Below are 22,513 nucleotides of genomic sequence, written 5' to 3' on the forward strand. Positions count from 1 at the left end.
TATATATATATATATTTATTTATTTTTTATTTTTTTGTAGTATCTTGAGATACTGAAAAAAAAGGAAACACAGAGGCGCCAAAAGTTCTCGATGGTCACTTTATTGAGGACCCATTGCAAATTTCCATTGTTTCTGCTGTTAAAACCACACAAAGAGGCAAATGGGTGAATATTCTGTGATGTTTATGTTTCTTTTTGTTGCAATTATTATTATTCATGTTTTTTTTCCTGTTAATAGAAATGCCTATAAATAAACTATTAAAAAAATCGTTCTGATCCCAAACTTTTGAACGGTAGTTTATGTAGGCCTATAATATTAAAACAAAAAAATATGATTAATGTGATTAAATAAATAAAAAAATTATGAAAACATGACTTTATTTTTCAAAAAACACATCAAACAACAGGCAATTTCAAATGCCTACATTACATAAATGAATAATTCATAAATAATTAGATTTTCAAGTGCTCAGTGGGGATTTGTAAAATGTGAATGTCAATAACTATGAGACATATCATTTGAATCATAACATCACCTCTCATTTGAGAGCAAGCATGAGACAGTCTCAGACTGGAGGGATTGTGTCCATGGAGCAGCCACATTTCTCAACAATCATATTGGGGAATTCTGCCACCTCGATTTCAGTGTAATCTCCCTTTTTCACCAGGTACATCATGGGCAGCGGCGCGCTCTCCATCACTGCACAGGTCCTCTGCCCGTATCCATAGTAACTGCGTTTGGGCTGCTTGCATCCTCCTGCACATCTGAAGGCCTGGTACCCGGCCGGCTCAATGATCCAGTACTGAGTCCAGGTCAGCTCACGGAAATTGATGAAATGCTCCTCCCGGCAACACTTGCTGCTGTTTGGGCTGGAGTTACAGTTCCCCTGAGATCTGTTGACATGGATGTTAAGGATTTTAGTTGAGGAATATTGACAGGTGTAAAGTTCAATGCAAGTCATGTAAGCTAAATAAGCTGCAGCTTGATAACAATACTCACCCATATTCATCCAGGTTTAAGGTGTACAACACAAGTTCAGGTGCACCCATATCCTTCTCCAGGGTGTTTTCTTTCGGGTCCTGTGTGGCAAAGCGCACTCTTTTGGCCATCTCAGCTGCATAGCTACCAGGTCTCTCTCCTTCAGTCCACACCTCCAGATGCAGAGGTGTTTTCTTTTGGGCTTTAGACCAGTAATGAACGGCCTGAGTCACGTCAAAGCTCCTCCAGCCAGACTCGTGGATGGGAACCAGTCTATTAAAATAGTGAATATGGACACATAAGTTCCCATTCATGCATTATAAAATGAAATACTGTTATTATTTGTGCATTTATTTATGTTTTTATTATATTTGGGCATCTGATGTACCTCGAGTCAATGAGTGATGTTCTGTTGGAGCCGTTTCCCAGCACTTCCACCCAGTAGATGCTCACTCTGGCGTTGTTAATGGGTCTGTGGTGCCTTCGCTCAGGTTTAGATGGATTCTGTGCAGCTGTTTGGAAAAGTTTCAGTTCGGTCATAGTGACCTCAGTGTTTTCTTGCAGTCTGGCCTCCATGTCGAACACAAGACGCTGACGGGTTGTGTCGGAGTACTTGATTTCTCCTGTTATATCTGTCAGAAACAGAGAACACATTAGATTATAGTTTATGGCAGATGCACTGTAAAAAATGTTATCATCTTAATTTTTTGGCATCCTTTTTTGATATTCGGCATAATAATTTTAACTTCTTGATCAGTAAGTAAATCCATAGGGGTCAAAAAATGACTGTAATGATATAAATTGAAAATCATTTTAATGGTAGAATTTGGCGACAAAGTTAATTAGTTGCAACAGTTAATATGAACTCAATGAATACTTTCACAGGAATTAGTTGCAATAGTTAATATGAGCTCAGTGAATACTTTCACAGCAATTATTAATTTTGGTTAATGTTATATTTATACATTAACATCAATTAAGAAAAAAACAATTATATAAATAATTTGTAAATGTTATTAGTTTATGGTCCACTTATTTGTTGCATTCTTCATTGTTAGTTGCATTAAACCAATTACACTATCTAATATTAAAATATAGAATATTATGCACAAATTTGTTACTGTTTTTCAAAAGTTAATTTCATTTTGCAAGTGCACTTTATGTATCTATGCTTTTGTTTATCGGTTTAACGGTTTTCATTTTTACATTATATATCATTGCATTTTTATTTATTTATTATTTCTAAATCATTTTTGCGAAGAACATTTAGCATTTATTTATTATGCAACTAATTATTTTTTTTATATATATATAAAATTTATAAATGTAATTATTAGTGCATGGTCCAGTTATTTGTTGCATTTATTGTTGCTCATTGTTTGTTACCAAATACATTGACAAATATTAAAATATAAAATACAATGCACATATTTTTACAGTTAACTGTAATAACTTATAACTTTAATAACTTTAACTTTAATAACAATAACTTTTTTACAGTTAAATTTTCATTTTGTAAATATAACCCACCTGCATTCCCATGGATGCCTCTAAGAATTCCCGCCAGGCTTGGCAGAGATCTCCTCCTGCGCTTGTGATGGAGTTTCAGCATGGACAGATATTTGTTCTTGACGTGAGCTGGGATAACTAGATTTTCCAAATCTCTCTTCTGAATCCTGGGGAGATCAGTTAGTCTGAGTTTTTGGAGCATCGCCTGCTTCATATCCTCATGGTCGAATCCCTGAGTGAATGAGATCACTGTGGTGCAAATGAGCAGCTGGATGAGCAGAGCCATGCTTGAAGTAGTGATGCCAGTGTCGCTCTCCTGATTGAATGACTGACTCTCTGAGTCTCTCAGGGTTTATATACAGTTGCCCCCACCCCGTCTGGCTCTTCACACCTCCAAAAAAGGGGAGACAACCTAAAAAAGACACCCTTCAAAGCCATGTCCCATTTAGACCACCTATTGTTGCTCATGACTTTTGGTTTTTCAAGTGTATCCTAAGTAGCCTATGTTCATTATATAATTTGTATCTATATATTTTTTAAATATAAAAAAAGTATATAAATTATTCTATCTATCTACCCCACCCCGTCTAGCTCTTCACACCTCTAACAAAGGGGAGACAACCTAAAAAAGGCACCCTTCAAAGCCATGACCCATTTAGACCACCTATTGTTGCTCATTACTTTATTTTTTCAAATGCATCCTAAGTCTGTTCATTATATATTTTTTAAAATTTTTTATTTGATTTTTTTTATATAAATTATATTAGTTATATATTTTTGTATATATACATATAAAATATAACGATGTGGAATTTGACATTTATTTATCAGATTTATCAGCAAATGTATACATTTATTTATACATTTATTCAAAATAATTTTATTTTCAAAATCAGTTCTAATTTCAAAGCAATTTTTACATTATTTATGATTGTTAAGTATGTTCAGGTCATTATATATTTTTATGTATTAAACAATTATAATATTAAATGTAATTTATAATTGTAATGATACAATTATAATAAATTATATATATGTATGTATTTATATTTATGTAATTATACATTTATTTATCAGTTTAATCTATTTCAAACCATTTCACAATATGATTTACTTTTATTTTATTAATTTATTTGATTAATTTTATTACATGCATCCTTTCTAAAGCAGAAATGAATGTTTTTGTGAATAAAATGTAGCTTTTATTGATTTATTCTGCAGCCAATAATTTTTTTTAATTGTGTGGATGTAATTAGTGCATGGTTCAACTTATTTGTTGCATTAATTTGCTTTGTTTCTGTCTATATTCCAGGTCGGACTCTTCTACTTTCCAGCTGTAACCATCTTTGGTAAAAACAGCAGTGTATTTGGCAGGGCAGAGGAGAGAGGAAAGTGTATTGAGAAATGGCCACCCCTGCTGTCATTTTTCCACAAACAGAGGCAGTGAATCCAGGAGTGTGTTCAGGGATGTGGATTGGAGGGAGTTTCTCAAGGGGGTGATTATCTGTTACTATTGCAGGACTGCTCAGACCTCTTCTGTCCTGCCAACACGGGACTAAAGTTACCCCAGTCTGTGTATTGTGTATTGGGGCCGCAGGTTGTCCTGGGGATGTCAGACAATGTCGGCACAGGAACGGCTGATGACGGATCACGTCACGTCAGACAGCTAAGCAAATTTACTTGCTACACAGCCACGTTTTCATGGTAATCGTGTTATTATCTGACGCTGTTTGTCAGGATGGGCAAGACCAGTATAATCCAATGTTTATGAATCAACATGGCTATTATTATTCTAAATGAAGTCAATAGCACTACAGATAAGCCACATTTTCTCTAACATAAATTGAAGAACTAAAATTCATGCAGAGCTTGAAACCTTTATATTTTACTCAAAAAAATTACAATCTGAAAACCAAACTCGATATTTGAAAAACTGCAGCCATGTTTGTAGTCTGAGATGAAAAATAATAATAATAAAAAACTAACAATAAAACAGTTTAGCATTTAACAGGTTTTTTTTACATTATTTATGATTGCATTTATTATTTTAAAGTTATTTATTTGATATTTCTAAAGTGTTTTTGTGGGGGAAAAAATTGCTTTTATTTAGTTATAGTGCAACTAATACAATTTTGTAAATGTAGCTGCTGTCCTATCGCTGACATGAGAATTTTTAAAAGTCATAAGAATTTGTCGTAAAGACTTAAAAATGCTAAATGTGTGCGTTTACACTGTTGTATCTCTGTCTAATCCTTCAGCTGCTCCTTAAAAAAAGTCTTCTTGATTAAAGACAGTGGCAGTTTGACATTTGACAAATGAATAAACATAGAAAGAAAATCATTTATAGTAACAGTTAAAAAATGTATGTAGATAAATATTAATGTATTTAATGCCCCAGATTAATTTTAATAAATTCTTTATTTATTATATTATATAATTTATATTTTATTATTATATAAAATATTTTAATACATTTGAATAATTCCGATGTTTTAGTACATTTGAAATATTTCGAAATTTAAAAACCTCGGAAACCTAGTACTTTTTTTTCATTTTTTTATTATTAGTAGCAGTATTTTTATTTATTTATTTATTTAGTAGACCATTATATTTATTTCTGGGCTGTGCTAGTTAGTATAAGATATGATTAAATTATACTTAATTTAATAATACTTAGTTTCAGTTCATTGTATATTTTTAGTGGTAAATTCTTGACTAGTCCAGTTAAAACTGTATTGAGTGTAATGTTTTGAATACACACCATCATACCAAAAGATCTTAGGCCTGAGACTTTCAATGACTCATTAAGCCAAACTGTTATTTCTCGCTATAGACGGTTGTTTTGGAGGGTGGGGTTGCAGTTGACTTTCTTTGATTTCTCCATGCTGCAGATTCTAGCACATCAATTAATTAGATGATCTAGACTGAAAGTGATATTTCTCATTTTCTAATTGCATATGAAAAGGGATCAGAAGGATTAAACCAACAATAACACTCTCCTGATTTTAGCCCTTTTAATCAAGAGCCCCAATAAACACAAAAGGTGTTAATGATGAGCGTTAGAAGCTGTTCACTGAAACCAGCCCAGCTACACACATCAGTGGTTACTGCTATGATGGAGGGCTTTATTTGATCCACTATCAAGGCTAATAGAAATGAAATTAAGCTATTCAACTGTTAATACACAGTCTGCTTTGGTTTTCTTTGCTTGAAAATGCCAAAAACTGAATAAAAAGTTTATTCTGCGTCACAGTTTGCCATAAATTCTGTTCATTCATTTATTCTGAAGTAACTCTTCACAACTTATTTCCATGAATTTCATGCAGCCAAGTACACTCTAAAAATGCTGGGTTAAACACAACCCAGTGCTGGGTAAAATAGGGACAAATCCAGCAATTGGGCTGTTTTTTAAATGTTTAACCCAACCTTCTGGATAGTAACCCAACCGCTGGGTCAAAACAACCCAATCGCTGGGTTTGTCCCTATTTTACCCAGCACTGGGTTGAATTTTAACCCAGCATTTTTCAGAGTGTAGTAAATGAGTCACTGAAATGACCAGCAGGTGATGCTGCTTTACCATGTCTTTGCAGGAAAGTCATCTAAAACTGTCTGGATGGGTTTTTTCAGCCCTAAGGGGGAGCTCTGGCATTTGTAGAATTGACCAAAATGTAGTACTGCACAATTACATGCAGCATCACATTAGTTTATAGTTTTTATTATTATTATATCATAATAACATATTTAATTTAATGCATTTTAATCGGCCACCTTTATTTATGCTATCGGCAGTTTGCAGAGGTTCAACTTTATTTCCTTCATTGGTATTCAATTCAGTGTGGCTTAATAAATTGTAATTAACTTGGGACTGCAGGTTGTGACATTTGTACCACTTGGGTGTTACTTAAACATTTGAGCCAGCAATAAAAGTGAACTTTTTATAATTTTGTTACATTGTATTTATTGTACTTGGACGTTTACAGTGAGAGCAACTTTTCCGTATTTTACATTTCATAAACATTTTTTATGAACTGACAAATATGCCCCACATAAATGTATTGGAATCTAAAATATACAAAAGAATGTTACAAAGTTTTCCATTTGTAAAGATATAAGTAAAAAGTGAATTGAGTGACCATATTGTTCTAGAATAGGCAGACAGACACATAGACAGATAGATAGATTCAACTAAACTACATTAAACCATCTATAAAAGCATGCTTAATACCATAAAGAATACAAATAATCTTAAAAATTAAAAAGTATGAACACGTGTGACCCCAACCTGCTCCACCCCCCATTCCTAACTTCCCTGCTTATAAGCAAAACAGCTTAACAGAGTGTATTTACAGCATGTAGGCCTATTTTTGTCTGTATACGTGTGTATTTATGGACACACATTTATGTTTATGTTTTTGTGTGTTTATATTTGTGTCTGTTTTTGTGTATTTTGGAAGTGTCTCTATGCGTTTACGTGTGCATGTGTGTTTGTTTGTTTTAATTTATATGCTATTTCTTAAAAAAATTCTGAGAATGTATCATGAATTGAGTGACCATATTGTTCTAGAATAGGCCGACAGACACATAGACAGATAGACAGATTCAACTAAACTACATTAAATCATCTATAAAAGCATGCTTAATACCATAAAGAATACAAATAATCTTAAAAATTAAAAAGTGTGAACACGTGTGACCCCAACCTGCTCCACCCCCATTCCTAACTTCCCTGCTTATAAGCAAAACAGCTTAACAGAGTGTATTTACAGCATGTAGGCCTATTTTTGTCTGTATACGTGTGTATTTATGGACACACATTTATGTTTATGTTTTTGTGTGTTTATATTTGTGTCTGTTTTTGTGTATTTTGGAAGTGTCTCTATGCGTTTACGTGTGCATGTGTGTTTGTTTGTTTTAATTTATATGCTATTTCTTAAAAAAATTCTGAGAATGTATCTATATCTGTATTTGTGTATGTTTTATGTGTGTGTGTCTGTGTGTGTGTGTGTGTGTGTGTGTGTGTGTGAGAGAGAGAGAGAGAGAGAGAGAGAGAGAGAGAGAGAGAGAGCGCGTCTAGTCGCCATGTTTCTCCTTATCTTTCCTGAATCTCACTGAGTGGCGGAGGGCAGATGAGAGAGATTCACCCCGTCACCCCGCATCCACACCATCCTCCTCCTCCTCCTCCTCATCTTCACCCCATCATCATCATCCTCTGGCGGACTTCATCCCGTGGGCAGGACTTACTTTTGAGGAATTATTAATGGGAAAAGGACTATGGAAAACTAAGCGACACTCAATCGGTGCCTTTGGGGAACTTCGCGAAACTCACTTTTTGCGGACATAAACACATTTTATCCATCTTTTCCACACACGTAATGCCTAAATGTCACATTTGGGGGGCGTGTCATGTTGTTTTTGTTTGTTTTGAGGAAAATTCTCTTTCAGGATGAGATCAAAATCTGTTAGCTTGCTAGCCGAACGTCTTTATTAGCCTGATCGTTAGCATCAGTTATATATTAACCCGTTAAAGTTGAACAAACTGGGAATGTTTTTAAGTCTATATACACTTGACGTGGTTTGACACTAGTACTTGTTAATATTAATACACGATTTTTTTTATTTATATGAGAGAAAACAGTTAAGATGCATTGTGTCGCGAGAATGTTGTTAGCTCGTTAGCTTGAGTAGCTACAGAGAAGGCACTTAAATGTATGTAAATTAATATTTACAAAACGCAAGAGATAAATTACAGTTTTACACAAAAGTGCGAGGTCTTTTTTGGATACATGGCTTAAATCGTCCCCCTCATTTGGTGGTTTGTTGGTCAGTGAGTACATAGTACATTAAAAAGATGTAGTGAGAAGTTTTATTAAGGTATGAAATAAAAATTAGTTTTGAGTTTACTGCAGTTTTGTGACTGCATTTTTCTGTGATGATGGGTGGTTTATATTGATAGCTATTTACAGATCCCCTCCAAAGAGTAATCGCGCATTTGTATCTATTTTAATAACATTACACTACATATTTTGGACTGACGTTCGATTTGAACCATGTCTGGAGAAGTGCGTTTGAAAAAGCTGGAAAAACTGATTCTGGATGGTCCTGTCCAGTCCAATGGACAGTGTTGTAGTGTGGAAACTCTTCTGGATGTTCTCATCTGCCTTTATGATGAGTGCATCAACTCCCCACTCAGAAGAGAGAAGAACATTGCTGAGTTTTTGGAATGGAGTGAGTATAATGCTTTAAAAACATGTGTCCTAAAATCAGTGCATTTCATATTTAAACCGTATTAAATCAGTTTATTTCATGCACAGACCATTTTAAATCAATACATTTAATGTTTAAACCCTAGTAAATCAATGCATTTTATGTGTAACCCATATCAAATCAAGGCATTTCATGTTCAAGCCGTCTTAAATCAATGCATTTTATGGTTAACCCATTGTAAACCAGTGCATACCCATATCAAATCTATGCATTGTAAGTCATTGTATTTATTGATTAAATCATCTATGGTACCAAACCTAAGTTCAGTAGATGTTTGGGTTGCAAAGCACTCATAAATAAGGATATTTCACTGAAGTTCATCCAACAAATGTCTTTAAGCCACATTTGGCAGCACTAAATCATAGGTGTGTGTGTGTGTGTGTACAGCCCTGGAAAAGTCAAGTAGCAGCATGCTGTTAAATTCTGAGCCATCATACCTGCACGTTGAGCATGGGGCATGGATTGAAATTACCTCAGAAAGGGAGTATATGATATTAGAATTTGATTAAACAGTGTCACAAACCATTTTGATTTATAAGTACATGTGCTATCGAATATCTCGAAGGGATAGTCGAAAAGTAATGAACGAAATCTACTTCTGCCTGTGGCAGTGTTCTGACACTGAAGGTTGTGCTATTCACTGTCTTCATAATTGCTCAAACTGGTTCCCTCAAGGAAAGGCTATGGCTGTGTAAATAAGGTTGAAAAAGACCCCAGGCTATACGGTGTCATTCTCTATATGGATAACAACACTGCTGACGGCTTTGAAATGTGAAATCTCCCCCCTTGTGTTTTATACAAAGGATTTTTCCAAGCATGGAATATGACGTTGACATGTTTGGTGGTAAAGTTATAAATGCATAAAAGGAATAGTTCACACAAAAATGACAATTCACCCTCAAGCCATTCAAGATGTACATGAATCTTAGTGTTTTTCATGGCAACAGATTTGGAGAGATTTAGCATTACATCAATTGGTCTGCAGTGAATGGGTGCCGTCAGAATGAACCGTCAAAACAGCTGATAAAAACACAGTAATCCACATGACTCCAGTCCATCAATTAATCTCTTGTGGAGCAAAAAGCTGCATGTTTGTAAGAAACAAATTCATCATTAATATGTTTATAACTTTGTATCGTTGCTTAAGGGTCCTCTATTCGTAATATTGCTTCCTCCAGCATAAAAGTCACTTCGTCTGAATCAGGCCAGAATTATCAAGCAGTGTTTACAAGCAAAAACAGTCTGAAACAGTTCTAAACAAACATGTCGGTGGATTTTGTGTGAGAGGACAACAGATGATGAACTGTGTCACTGAAGGAAGTGTTATGGATTATGGAATCACATTTTGGCCAGAAGCAACAGTTTAAAGTTAAAACGCCTCAATGATGGATTTGTTTCTTACAAACACGTAGCTTTTCTTTAACTTTAACTGATGGACTTGAGTGGTGTGGATTACTTGTGATGTTTTTATCAGCTGTTTGGACTCTCATTCTGACGGCACCCATTCACTGCAGAGGATCTATTGGTGAGCAAGTGAAGTAACGCTACACTCTAAAAAATGCTGGGTTAAAAAGGAACAAACCCAGCTATTGGGTTGTTTTGACCCAGTGGTTGGGTTGTTTTGAACCCAACCGCTGGGTCAAAACAACCCAATAGCTGGGTTTGTCCCTTTTTAACCCAGCATTTTTTTTAGAGTGTACATTTCTCCAAATCTGTTCTGATGAACAAACTCATCTAATCTTGGATGGCCCGAGGGTCAATACATTTTCTACAAAATTTCATTTTTGCATGAACTATTCCTTTAATAGCTGTGCTGGGGAGTATTATGAAGTGACCATCATGTGACTACAGTGTAATTGAACATATACAGTGTAATGGGAAAAGTAGTTGCATTGTTTGAGTGTGTTTAATCAGGGGCCTCCTGACCCAGCTTAACTAAAGAATATGACTTTAAACTCGTTACGTTTTTAAGTTGAGCAGGAAATAACTGGAGCTCCACATCACATTCTACTGTGAATGAACATAGTGTGCTGTTTGTTTGTTTATTTTGTGGCCTGACTTGCAACTACCCTGAATGCTTTGAATTGTAAACATTCCTTCCCTGTAAACAGAAGTCCTGACTGATGCACACAGTATATACCAAACAAATGTGGCAGAGCTTGAGAATAATAAACATCCACCGTAACACAATAATACAAAGGATAGATCATATTTGTATGGACCAGAATACAAAGTGCGACTCCTTGCTCTTGAGCTGAGCATATGCTATGTTTTAGGTTAATGCTTTGGGATTAGACACTGTGATTGCATTTTAATTCATTTCTTCTTGTCAGCCTTTCTCAGAATCATTGATGCTTAGATATATAGAAGAGCTTTCCAAGATTATTTGCATATATTCTTCAGGGCTTGGCTACTGCAGTGCTGCAGTAATGGAAGGAATTTGTAGGCTCTTCCGGGAGTTGATTTATTCTTTAGTTATAAAACTTCAATTCTGCAATTTAAAATGCTGTAAACAACTCCCTCTGTTGCATTAGGCTAAAATAATCCTTACACACCTTTCAGCCACAGGTTGGTTGGAAACGATGCCAGAACAAGCTTGAACTCGTGCCCAGATCATCAGCCAGATATGTGTTATCTCTGTCAGGGTACTGGGACGACCACATGCTTCAGATGGGATTCCTTAACTTGGTTATCTGACAGCTGACAGTTCTAGAGATGGTACATGCAATATCCATCACACCAGGCGTCATGGTTTGATTTATAATGTCTGGATGAGAAATACATAATGTGTTCATGCTGAAATGTTTCTGTTTCTGTTGGTGTTGAATAGTCTATTCTAGTCTGGGCTGGTAACTGAAAGTTGTAGTTTCAAACCCTATAAGCTGTACTCATGAGGGAAACATTAACCTCGGGTTACCTCAAATCTGGCATCAAATTATTATAATGTATAATGGGCAAAAAAAGTACAAACTGTATTAGACAAAGTAGGCATTGATACCGTCTGCTTTAACTATTTACTCAAGATAATCAGGTGATTAATGATGCTGATTATTCTTTTTAGAGATATATATATCAGGCATCTTAAAAAATAAAATAAAAGTGTGCTTTTAAACACATCAGTTGTAGGGCTGGGTATCGATTCAGATGTCCCGATTTGATTTCGTTTCGCAAGCTCTCGATTCGATTCTCGATTTTATGATTACATTCAGTGAATATAGTTTTAATACAAATGATATTGCTATTTCTAAAAAATGAACAGTAAACATCAGTTTACAAATGGTGAATTAATAAAAAGAAATTAAGAACCACATGCCTGTATTTTAAACCTATACTTTTTTTTGTATGTGTCCTTTTTTAAACAATAATAGGGCCCTATAAAATGTTCTTAATTTTTCTGGTAATCAGATGAAGGCATAAAACATTAATTTAATTTATCCTAATCAAATGAAAATTAAACCCTTTTATTTTTTGGCAAACAAAGTGCTGCACAACAGAGATTTACTGTTAAAATTAAAAAGAAAACCGATGTGATTATTCCTTTAAAAATAAAGATTTATTAATATTTATTAGCAGTAGTAGCATTGATTCTTAAGACTGCTAAATAGTAATATATTCTGACAGTTTCTTAACGTTAAACTAAACTTTTATTTCGACGGGTTGCCGTGAAGAACTTGCAGCTGGTGTGTATGTGATATGATGGTAGTTTTCTCAAATGAAATGGTAAAATGCTAATGAAGTGACTCTCAGAGCAGCTGGAGATGACATTCGTGTTCATATCATCATATAGTGAGACGGCAGAAGCTGAAAACACCGCGAGCGTCATCCGCGCTTTAGTATGTGTGTAGTAAACAAAACAGTGCGCCGCGCCATCCACCATTCATTCATTGTGGAAATCATGGCGCCTATGCGTGATATCAAATTCTTCCGCAGATTTATAGTATTACTATAACATTTCACCAGAGCATTGCGAATCACGCGTATGGCCATGATAAGCGCTGAATGAATGACAGGCTTTCTGTTGTAACATCGCGCAAGGTAAATAAGGGTGACATCTAGTGGAGAAGACTAATGATAAGATTCACGTTAATCAGATCTTGTTTTAAATGTGTGCTGAAATAAATCCCGGAAAAGAATGATTCGCGGCTTTTGAGAATCAATATCGAATCGATGTCATTTAAAAAAAACAATTAATCGAAAAATCTATTTTTTTGCCCAGCCCTAATCAGTTGACTAATTAGTCATTAGTGTGGTGATTCCATGCTCTCTCTGCTGATTGGAAAGAGGCCTGAAGACTTTTATTTTAAGGCCATTGTAGGAATGTGCAAGTCACAGATGCTGTTCAGGCCCAACTGTTTGAAAGAAAAGGCTGACTCGGTGAACGGTGACTAACAACTACCCTCTGGTATTTGAAGAAGTCCCCCTGTGTAGTGAGTTTCCTCGGACAGCTGGTTTAAATTGACAACCCAGGCAGTTTTATGTGGTTGTCCTGTCACAGCCCCAACTTCTGCTTTTCCAGTGTTCTAGCTTTCATATGTACTGGATGAGTTTATTTATGCAGGTTGGGTTTGCTGTCAGGTAAAACCGGTCTCATATTTTGGGATTAGGTTTGTATTAACTTTGGGAGGTTTCTCGTATTCAAAGGTTAAATCCTCCTCATCACGAGATTTTCCTTTATATTCAGTCCTTACTTGTATCTGTATTATAGCAAGTCAACTCTTGTTTAGGAGTGTCATGCGCTGTGATTGGCAAGACCAATATGATTTTAGGGATTGTAAGAATCTTGTCTGTCCTGAACGGATTGGGTTTAGGACCAGACGTGTTCCTCCATTGTTATTTGCTCTCTCGCAGATGAAAATGCTAGTGTAAACACTAGTAGTTGTTTTTTACATAGTTAAAATCCGTTTGTTTCATGACATTACTGATCTTCAGAAAATCTGGCTGGCTTATGTTTGGAGATCATGTCATTTTTGTCTTTTTTGACCTGACCTAATGTTATGGTCTTGTCTTTTTGAGATTAAAAACACAATTTAAATATTTGATCCCAATAAATTCACACCCTTAATTGTATTAACTTGCATTACACATTATATTGACATCTACAGGTTCTTTTGTTTGTTTATTGATTTCAGATTTTAAACCAATGCTTTTCAAGTTATTTTTGTTGTAGCTTTTAAATTATTGCACCTTAATCATAGTATTTCAGTTTATGTAATGGGTCTTAAATGAATAGTTTTATGTATATGAAGTAACACTACAGACATTGAACAAAATGCAGACATATCACAGTGAAAATGCTCTTGATGTTGGAGTCGAGCAGAGCAGGTTTAAACACGGCATGCGCTCACGAGCATTTCTGAGGTCTTTCTGCAGTCTGGCTTTAAGCGCTTCTTTCCCTCTATGGAAATCGTGTTTTAATGATCCTGCCAGTGTCTTTGCCTTTATATGGTCTCTTGGGTATTGCTGGAGATAGATGTTGTGGTTCATTTGATTTGCAGCTCTGTGTCCTCTTACGCTGGAGACTGTGACAGTGATGTATACACATTGAGCTTTCTGCATTCAGATCTTAAATGAACACCGACCTGTGCGTGCTGCAGTTGTTTTGGACACTTTGGAAACCATGTAGGTTCTTCTATGGAAGGCTTGAATTTTAAACTGTCCTTTATTAATAGACTTTATACACTTTCCCTGTTTGATGTATTGGAGGCCGTGATGGCAGTTCCAGGTGGTCTGTTTTCCATCTGTTTCTAATGCCCTGTAAAAGGATGCCTGACACTGTGGTAACATTTGATAGTCACGGCATTGTTTACATGGAATCTTGCTCATATCCCACAAAGCTGTGTGTGTAGATTTCATATCAACAACTCAGCTGCCTGACATTTTGGCTAATGGAGCTCATCCTCTTGAAGTGATACGTCTTGTTTGCTTCATATTAGGTTATCCATCTCAATGTCCTCTTCATTTTCATCGTGAATTTGTGAAAAAGAATCAGTATATCCTATATCTTACTTGCTTAATATTGTGTTGATAGACTGATAAAATTCTTGGGAGATTTTTGGTATTAACTGATAATCTAATAATTTTGATTGATCATGTTTAGTGAAAATTTTCAAGAAATGAAAATATATACTATATATTTATAGTATATGAAATATTATTATATCAGCATCGGCCATCCTGATTTTTGGGAATCTGCATTGGCTGTGCCACTTATTCTTTACCAGCTAGAGCAATAAGGAATTAGACATTTTGATTGTCACTTGGTTTCTGTTTCTGTTATGACTTTCTGGGTAGTTCCAGTGAAACCTCATTGATCCAAAATCCACATTAAGCCACTATAATTGTCTTACTCATTGTGGATTATTTGTCAGTAGAATATTGTTTCATTGCAATTAGTATGTGGTGTTAAATGACTTGGTCAAATGATAATTCATTGATCAGAGGTTAAAACCAGCAGCCAACCCATATCTTTAACCACTAGGCCACACCAGCCATGAACTGTTATTGCTTTCTGTCATTTTACAGTATTTTTAGTTGCGTGTTTAGAACCTCTTGCTGTTTGTTATTAAAGAAACGGCACACTCTTGCCAAAGGCATGACAGTAAATGCACATCCTAATCAGGTGATTTCAACAGGAACGTGGAATCTGGAGTTGCGTGTTTGACGAGAGTGCTCAGATATACTATATTTTCTCCAGTTGTTTCCATAGAAGTGAGGCAGCACCATTAGTGAAGGATTTCTGATGGGATATAAGCAAATCACTTTGATCGAAAGTTCCTTGACTGTTTTTCTCTCACACATAGAAACAAATTAGATTAGATAACCTCATAAGACTTGAAATGTGTAACAACAATATTGTTGATTACTTAATAGGTGCTGATACATAAAAATGAGCAATCATGTTATCTACTCATGGTTTTGACATCATAATAACATTATAATTTCTGAACAAGCAACTTAGTTTACATAAATGGTCTGAGTGATCTGTTTATATGATATTTTGTGGAAATGTTTAATGAGAACAAGCAATATTTTTGTTCATTTTTGGGTGAACGGTTCGTTTAAAAACCAAGTATGTTTGTAACTTCAGTATTTTGGAGCCTGTTTTGGTTTCAGCTAACTACGTCAGTTTTTAATTTTTCAGGGTTAACTGAACAGCACAAGGCTCAGTGTCTGTACAAGAGACTGGATTTAATGCAGTCCAAGTGAAAAGAGATCTGTCTTTGAGTCTGATTGTGAGTGTCTGAACTCAATGTGACATTCATTGACCAATATAGAGTTCATTCATACGCAGCACACAGCATTGTAGCAGTACGATCTTACTTCAGTAGAACGTAGAAGCCTTTCCTCTCTTTATCATACAATGATTTATAGTTTACCCGAAACTTACTGCGATCATTTATGGACTCAAATACATTTCTTAAGTTTTGGAAGGAAAAATGTAAGTGGAGTTTGCCAGTGCAAATCTTGCCACATGATGCAAAGGTGTTCTGAGTGGTTGCTAGGTGGTTAATTACTCATTACTCAAGTCAAAAAATCCCACCCCCAATTCTTTATGATATTCTGGACATGGATAGACTGCTTAATCTAAAAAAAAACTTTGACTAACTGGCATTAATTTAACACATTTTAATAGTTCTTATAGCCTTATTATTTGGCTTAAATGTTTCAAATTCAAATGTGTTAATTGCTCTTGGCCATTTGGGATGGTGATCACATGCATCCTTGAGTTGAGTGCGTCCTCTTCACAGGTTTCAATAGAAACTCCTTGCGCATCTTCTCAACCACCACACAGTAAATCATATTCTGTGTGCTTCATACAATAATGTTGGCTAATAATTGATTCTCATTGCTAAAGGTAGTCGTCCTGCAGTAGCCCCATACTTGTTGATGATGTTTTGTGATTGTACACAATCATGATTTGCAGTCTATTAGATACAAACCTCACTGTCAGGATCAGTCCCAATAACAGGGTAAATGGCAAATTTGTGCTGCCATTCATGATTAAACCAACACTTCTGTGACAAGACTTTTCTATCTATTTAGATGTCAGGGGAAATGAAAATATAGGCCTGTAAGCTGCTCATTATCGCAAAATAAAACCTCTCGTACCACCTTGAACAGGTTTATTTTTTGATAATGGCAGGATGACTGTATTATCCTTCTACTTGCCAAATAAGTGGACATGAAATATTGATGGAGTTACTTTATCACGTGAGGAAAACAAGTCACAGTGGCCAATTTTTTTAGCTCGATCCCTGCAAGACTTTATTGCAGAACACCATCAATCTGTCCTTCACACCTGCTCAGAGATGCCTCTGAACTTTTGACTTGTGTGAATGTGCTGTAACTGAAACTGCTACAAAATCCCTTCGAGAAGATCAGGCCCTTATGGCTCACCATCATGAAGTGATGGATTTGAACGTCTTCAGTAATAACCTCTTCTCTCTCTCTCCACAGCCAAATCGTTCACCTCTAAAGTGAAACAGATGCGATTGCACAAGGAGGACTTCGAGATCCTGAAGGTCATTGGGCGAGGAGCTTTCGGCGAGGTAAGCGTCCGTCTTGTGTTGAGATTCTGGTGAATGACTGGATCTGAATTCCCATACTATATAGCAGTGTCTCTCAAGTGATGGGTTGTAACCCAAAAATGTTCTGATAAGTTTGTTGTTGTCTTTTTTTTATTTTTTATTAATAAAATGTTGTGCAATGAACAATTTTGGTATTATGCTGGGTTGCCATTTGATGTCTAAAATGTCTTAAAATAGTATATTTTTATGTGGAGTTTAGAACTTTCCAGTGCTTTTACCAGTGAACTACATATTCTACAAAATGTAAAAGTGTGTGAATTGGGATGCAGCCAGTCAGTCGTTTAAGTGCCAGAGAAGTGGCCAGGACCCTTGTGGTGCCATTGTTGTTTTTTTGGGCAAAGAATTCATTCATGACCCAAAGGCATGCCAAGTTATTTTACATGTCATAAACTGAGTAAAGTACAGTTTGTTACCCTGTGAAAATGTGAAAGTGTTTAACCTGAGCTAACAGTTTAGCAGCCAAAATCAACCTATTTTCACTCTTGCATATTTTATGTTGGCAGAACGTGACACCGTCACCATCTGCAGAATGAGAGTTACACTGAGCAGATGCTGATGGTTGTCATGCTCTCTGAACGGAGCTCTTTGTAGTTGTCAAAGGGTTGTCTCTGAGTTAAGGTTGACCTGTCACCCTGGCCGCCCCGTGCCGCCCTGATCCTGGTTTCATAAAGACACTGACAGGAGTCAGGCTTAAATCTCTCATGAGAGCTCTGGTTCTTCTCTGATAAGTGATTAATTGATGATTGACATTAATTTAATCGATTATTGATTGTTGATTGATCAGTTTCATAGCTGGGAGACATGCATACATGCGCTTTCGTCTTGTACCCTCATGCCATTAACAATTGTTTTTAAAAAAATACATGTAACTTTCTTATTGAAAAATTATTTTTAAGTTACATTTTCAGTGATGTGTTTCCATTTAAGGAAAGTTAGTTAATTAGTGATAAATTAGGTTATTTTGTACTACAGCAGTGGTAATAGTAGAGGACCAAAGTTAAAGATGCCAAGGATTCAATAATCTGTGTTCAGAAAATCAGTGAATCAGAGTGAATAACAGATGTTTTTGCTGTTGCTTTTCCCCCTGGTTTTCATTGCCTTTTTCATTTGAATTGCTCGCTCTTGTCCACCCACATATCTCGTACTGTTGACAGTGTTATGACAGAAGTTAAATGTCATTTTTGAGTAATAATTAGTTTTCCAAAACTGTATTTCAAAGGCTGCATTGTGGGAGTTTGACCCATGTAATGCTGTGTGTTTCAAGGGCACAATGCCAGTGCTCTGAATGCTATTTTTAAAGTCACTTTCCAGTCCCTGGGTCCTTTCGATCAGATATTTTCTTAAACTTGTAACAGATAGTATAACTTCTCTTGGCAACCGTAAACTGAATTTTTAAGGTCCGTGCCTTTGGGATTTGGTTAATTTTGAATCCCTATCAAGTGTATGGAAGAGAGAAGAGTGTGATTTCTGTCTGGAATAATGCTCGTATCCCGGCTCGGGTTGGAATGTGCAGACCTCTCAATGTGTGCTTGTTTTGGCTTATTTAATCGCAGGGAGTGAATCACACCGTTGTTTCGCTTGGACACCTTAAATTCAAGACAAATATATGTCCATTCCACTTCCCTTCCTTTCCCCATGATGCTTACACTTAAAAGTCCGGACCAAACTATTTTATTGATCCATTATGTGCCATTTAGGTGAATGTGTTTGGATCAATGTTCTCTATAATTTTGTTTTTTCTCAGCAAAACCTATTATTATATATAATAATTATATGCTATATATTTTATATATTATTTAAGATTAAATATTTAATAAATCATTATATATATATATATATAAATAATAAATGTATTTTACATTGTCCTGTGTATATATTTAAAATTTTATGTATTATAAATGCTAAAATTATATAAAAATTATATACACTGGACAAAATTCAAATATTGTTCACAAATCTGTCTTAATCTGTGTTAGTGAGCACTTCTCCTTTGCCGAGATAATCCGTCCACCTCACAGGTGTGGCATATCAAGATGCTGATTAGATGGCATGATTATTGCACAGGTGTTGTAACACCGATTTAGACAGATTTGTGAAAAATATTTGAGAGAAATAGGCCTTTTGTGTACATAGATCTTTGAGTTCAGCTCATGAAAAATGGGGGCAAAAACAAAAGTGTTGCGTTTATAATTTTGTTCAGTGTATGTATACACTATATTGCCAAAAGTATTGGGACACCCCTTTCTAATAAACAGGGTTGACTACTTTAGTAATTTCTTAGTACAAATCTTAATGTAAAAGCATATAATGATATTCTAGGGAATTGTGTGCTTCTAATATTATAGCAACAGTTTGGATAGGACCCTTTTCTATTCTAACATGACAATGATTGATTCAGTCAGTGTGGAAGAACTTGACTGGTCTGCAGAAAGCAAAGTCCTAATCCCAATTGAACACCTCTGGTGTGACTTTAAATGCAGACCTTGAGACAAAAACTCATCACTAATGACTTGTAAATATGGGTGCAGTCATTTTAGACACTTCCAAAATTGTTGCAACAAAGATGGAAATACAATTTTTAAATACATGAATTATGTTTCCATCTTTGTTTCCATACTTTTGTTTAATATAATGTATGTACAAGTCATTGGTGTTTGGTGATGTACATAAATGCATAAACATGCCTATATACATAATAAAAAGTGTCTTGGGTCAGATTTCATAGTCATAGTTCATAGTGTGAGTTATTAAAATCGGATTTGGACTCTCAGTGAAATTGCCACTGGCTTGAGATCGAATTGCTGCCAGCTGATTGTGTTTTTACTTGTTGAGCCATGAGTTAGCATTTTTGTGAAGAATGCTTTCTTCCCTCAGTACGAGTTATATTATGATATCATGTGTGTGTGTGTGTGTGTGTGTACACCCATAGTAACCTGACCTGCCCTGTAACTCAAGGTTTACACTCCACTGTAGAGCTGCACGATTAATCGTTAAAAGATCGCGATCTCGATTCAGACAACCACACGATCTTATTTCTAAATGACAACGATTCTCCCGTGTCTAATAAACCTTTGACAAAGTCTTACCGGATCATTCAAATCTCTGTTCGTACTGCCGCTGACACACAGAGTAGTTGCCATGTTTGGTTAAGAAACCGCTTCACAAACAGTCTTTTCAACTACGCAGTATTATTTCTGTCCTACAGTCATTCATATTATCACAGAAATACTGGGATGAAAGTTTATAATTCAGATATAAACATTGTTGTCTATGGTAGCGCGACCAAAATCCAAGTTTGAACGTAACTGTCACATAACATTTGTTTGTCGATTGCTTTTTTTCGCCACTAGGTGGTGAAAAGTGACTTAAAAAATTTATAATTGAGTGAATCATTTATTCAAGAGAATCGTTCAAAAACGCTGATTCATCCAGTAGGTTTATGAGTGAGTCGTTGAATCATTGATTCAAACAACTTTTTCATAATTTTAATATTAAATAAATTATATTTTAAATACATATACACTACCAGTCAATTTTTTTTATGTTTTTAAAAAAATCTTAAAGAAGTCTCTTCTGCTCACCAAGCCTGCATTTATTTGATCCAAAGTACAGCAAAAACAGTAAAATTATGAAATATTTTTACTATTTAAAATAACTTTCTATTTTAATATATTTTAAAATGTAATTTACTCCTGTGATTTCAAAGCAACATTTATCTGAAATAGAAATCTTTTGTAACATTATAAATGTCTTTATCATCACTTTTGATAAATTTAAAACATCCTTGCTAAATGGAAAAATTTACTCAAGTGTTTTAAATATTGATAATAATAAAATGTTTCTTGAACAGCAAGTCAGCATATTATAATGATTTCTGAAGGATCATGTGGCTCTGAAGACTGGAGTAATGATGCTGAAAATTCAGCTTTGATCATAGGAATAAATTGCATTTTAAAATATATTCAAATAGAAAGTTATTTTAAATGGTAAAAATATTTCACAGTATTACTGCTTTTGCTGTATTTTGTATCTTACTGTTCAAAATCTTTTGACTGGTAGTGTATATTAAAATGTTAAATTCATTCAAATTAATTAAACACTTTTAAATAGACTGCAGTAATAATATTTTGCCACACATTATTCTGTTTAGTTCAGAATTGTGGGAGAATCGTGATCTCTATTTGAGACAAAAAAAATTGTGATTCTCAATTCATCCTGAATTAGTGATCGACCGATATTGATATTTTATACCCGATACCAATTATTTGCATGTTTATGTGCACGATAACCGATATGCAGAACCGATATTTCTTTACTGTTGTAAAGTAAATAAATTACTAAGTAAGTCCATACTTCACTTTGGTTTTTTCTCCTTTCAGTCATTTTAAAAAAAGTGTTGAAAATTAGCAGTCTTTCATGTTAAATTTAATCTTCATATTACAGCAATGAAAAAACATTTTATTTAAAGCATCAGCAGCAACACTAATATTAACAATAGGCAAAATAAATGTAGAAAGTCTAATGTTTTCAAATGGAGAAAATAAATAAAGAAAAAGAGTCATATCAACTTTAAACTACAGTTTTAGTAGGTTTATAAGCTGTTTAATAGGCTAAAGAGTGAAGAATAATTCACTGGATAATGTTAATTCACAGAATAATATTCTCTGGAATATTGAAATATAACAAACAAAACATTGTATTTTATTGCATTTCTCAACTGGCATGTTATATCAGAATTACTAATAATGTTTTTGTCGTTCTAGATTATGAAATGCCTGCTGACAGCGCAGTTTATCTATGCATTTACACAGAACTATACTCAAACTGCGATCGCTCGTAGAGATAATAAATAATTAATTTCCATAGAGTTGTATCTATTTAGATGTTTTTTTAGCAAAATAATGGCGCTATAGTAAATATTAATACAATTTAGGGTGTTTTAAACAAGTGAATCTTGTTAAAAGTTACATGCGGTGGCCGTGCTGGACCATTTCCTGAGCATCAACCACATCAACCCGGTGAGTGAACAACAATATGAAAGCGGCTTCACTAATGATGAGCATAGACAACAGACAGAGAATTAAATTTACCGTTTTTATTTCCAACATGCGCTCATTCATGGCTGTATTATTTAATTAATGCAAAGTTACGTCTTTCTTGGGAGAGGACTTGA

The 22,513-nt window shown here is 34.9% G+C and overlaps 2 protein-coding genes across 2 annotated transcripts in view; one reads left to right on the plus strand and one right to left on the minus strand.

Annotated features, from left to right (window-relative positions):
* Positions 1 to 566: 566 nt before the first annotated feature.
* On the minus strand, positions 567 to 2,774 carry LOC107586666 (left-right determination factor 2-like). Its single transcript, XM_016274121.1, has 4 exons — positions 2,510 to 2,774; positions 1,368 to 1,611; positions 1,001 to 1,252; positions 567 to 894 (listed from the first exon to the last, which is right to left on the minus strand). Exons 1-4 carry the CDS (start codon positions 2,772 to 2,774, stop codon positions 567 to 569), a joined length of 1,089 nt encoding a protein of 362 aa, XP_016129607.1.
* Positions 2,775 to 7,560: 4,786 nt separating this feature from the next.
* LOC107586632 (serine/threonine-protein kinase MRCK alpha-like) overlaps positions 7,561 to 22,513 on the plus strand; it is a 67,604-nt gene continuing 52,651 nt past the window's right edge. The window contains exons 1-2 of the mRNA XM_016274085.1: positions 7,561 to 8,713; positions 17,210 to 17,301. Of these exons, the coding sequence (XP_016129571.1) occupies positions 8,536 to 8,713; positions 17,210 to 17,301 (270 nt within the window). The 5' untranslated portion in view covers positions 7,561 to 8,535. The remainder of the gene's footprint in view (positions 8,714 to 17,209; positions 17,302 to 22,513) is intronic.

Source organism: Sinocyclocheilus grahami, unplaced genomic scaffold (assembly GCF_001515645.1).
Source record: "Sinocyclocheilus grahami isolate Dianchi unplaced genomic scaffold, SAMN03320097.WGS_v1.1 scaffold84.1, whole genome shotgun sequence".
NCBI classification, from domain to species: Eukaryota; Metazoa; Chordata; class Actinopteri; order Cypriniformes; family Cyprinidae; genus Sinocyclocheilus; species Sinocyclocheilus grahami.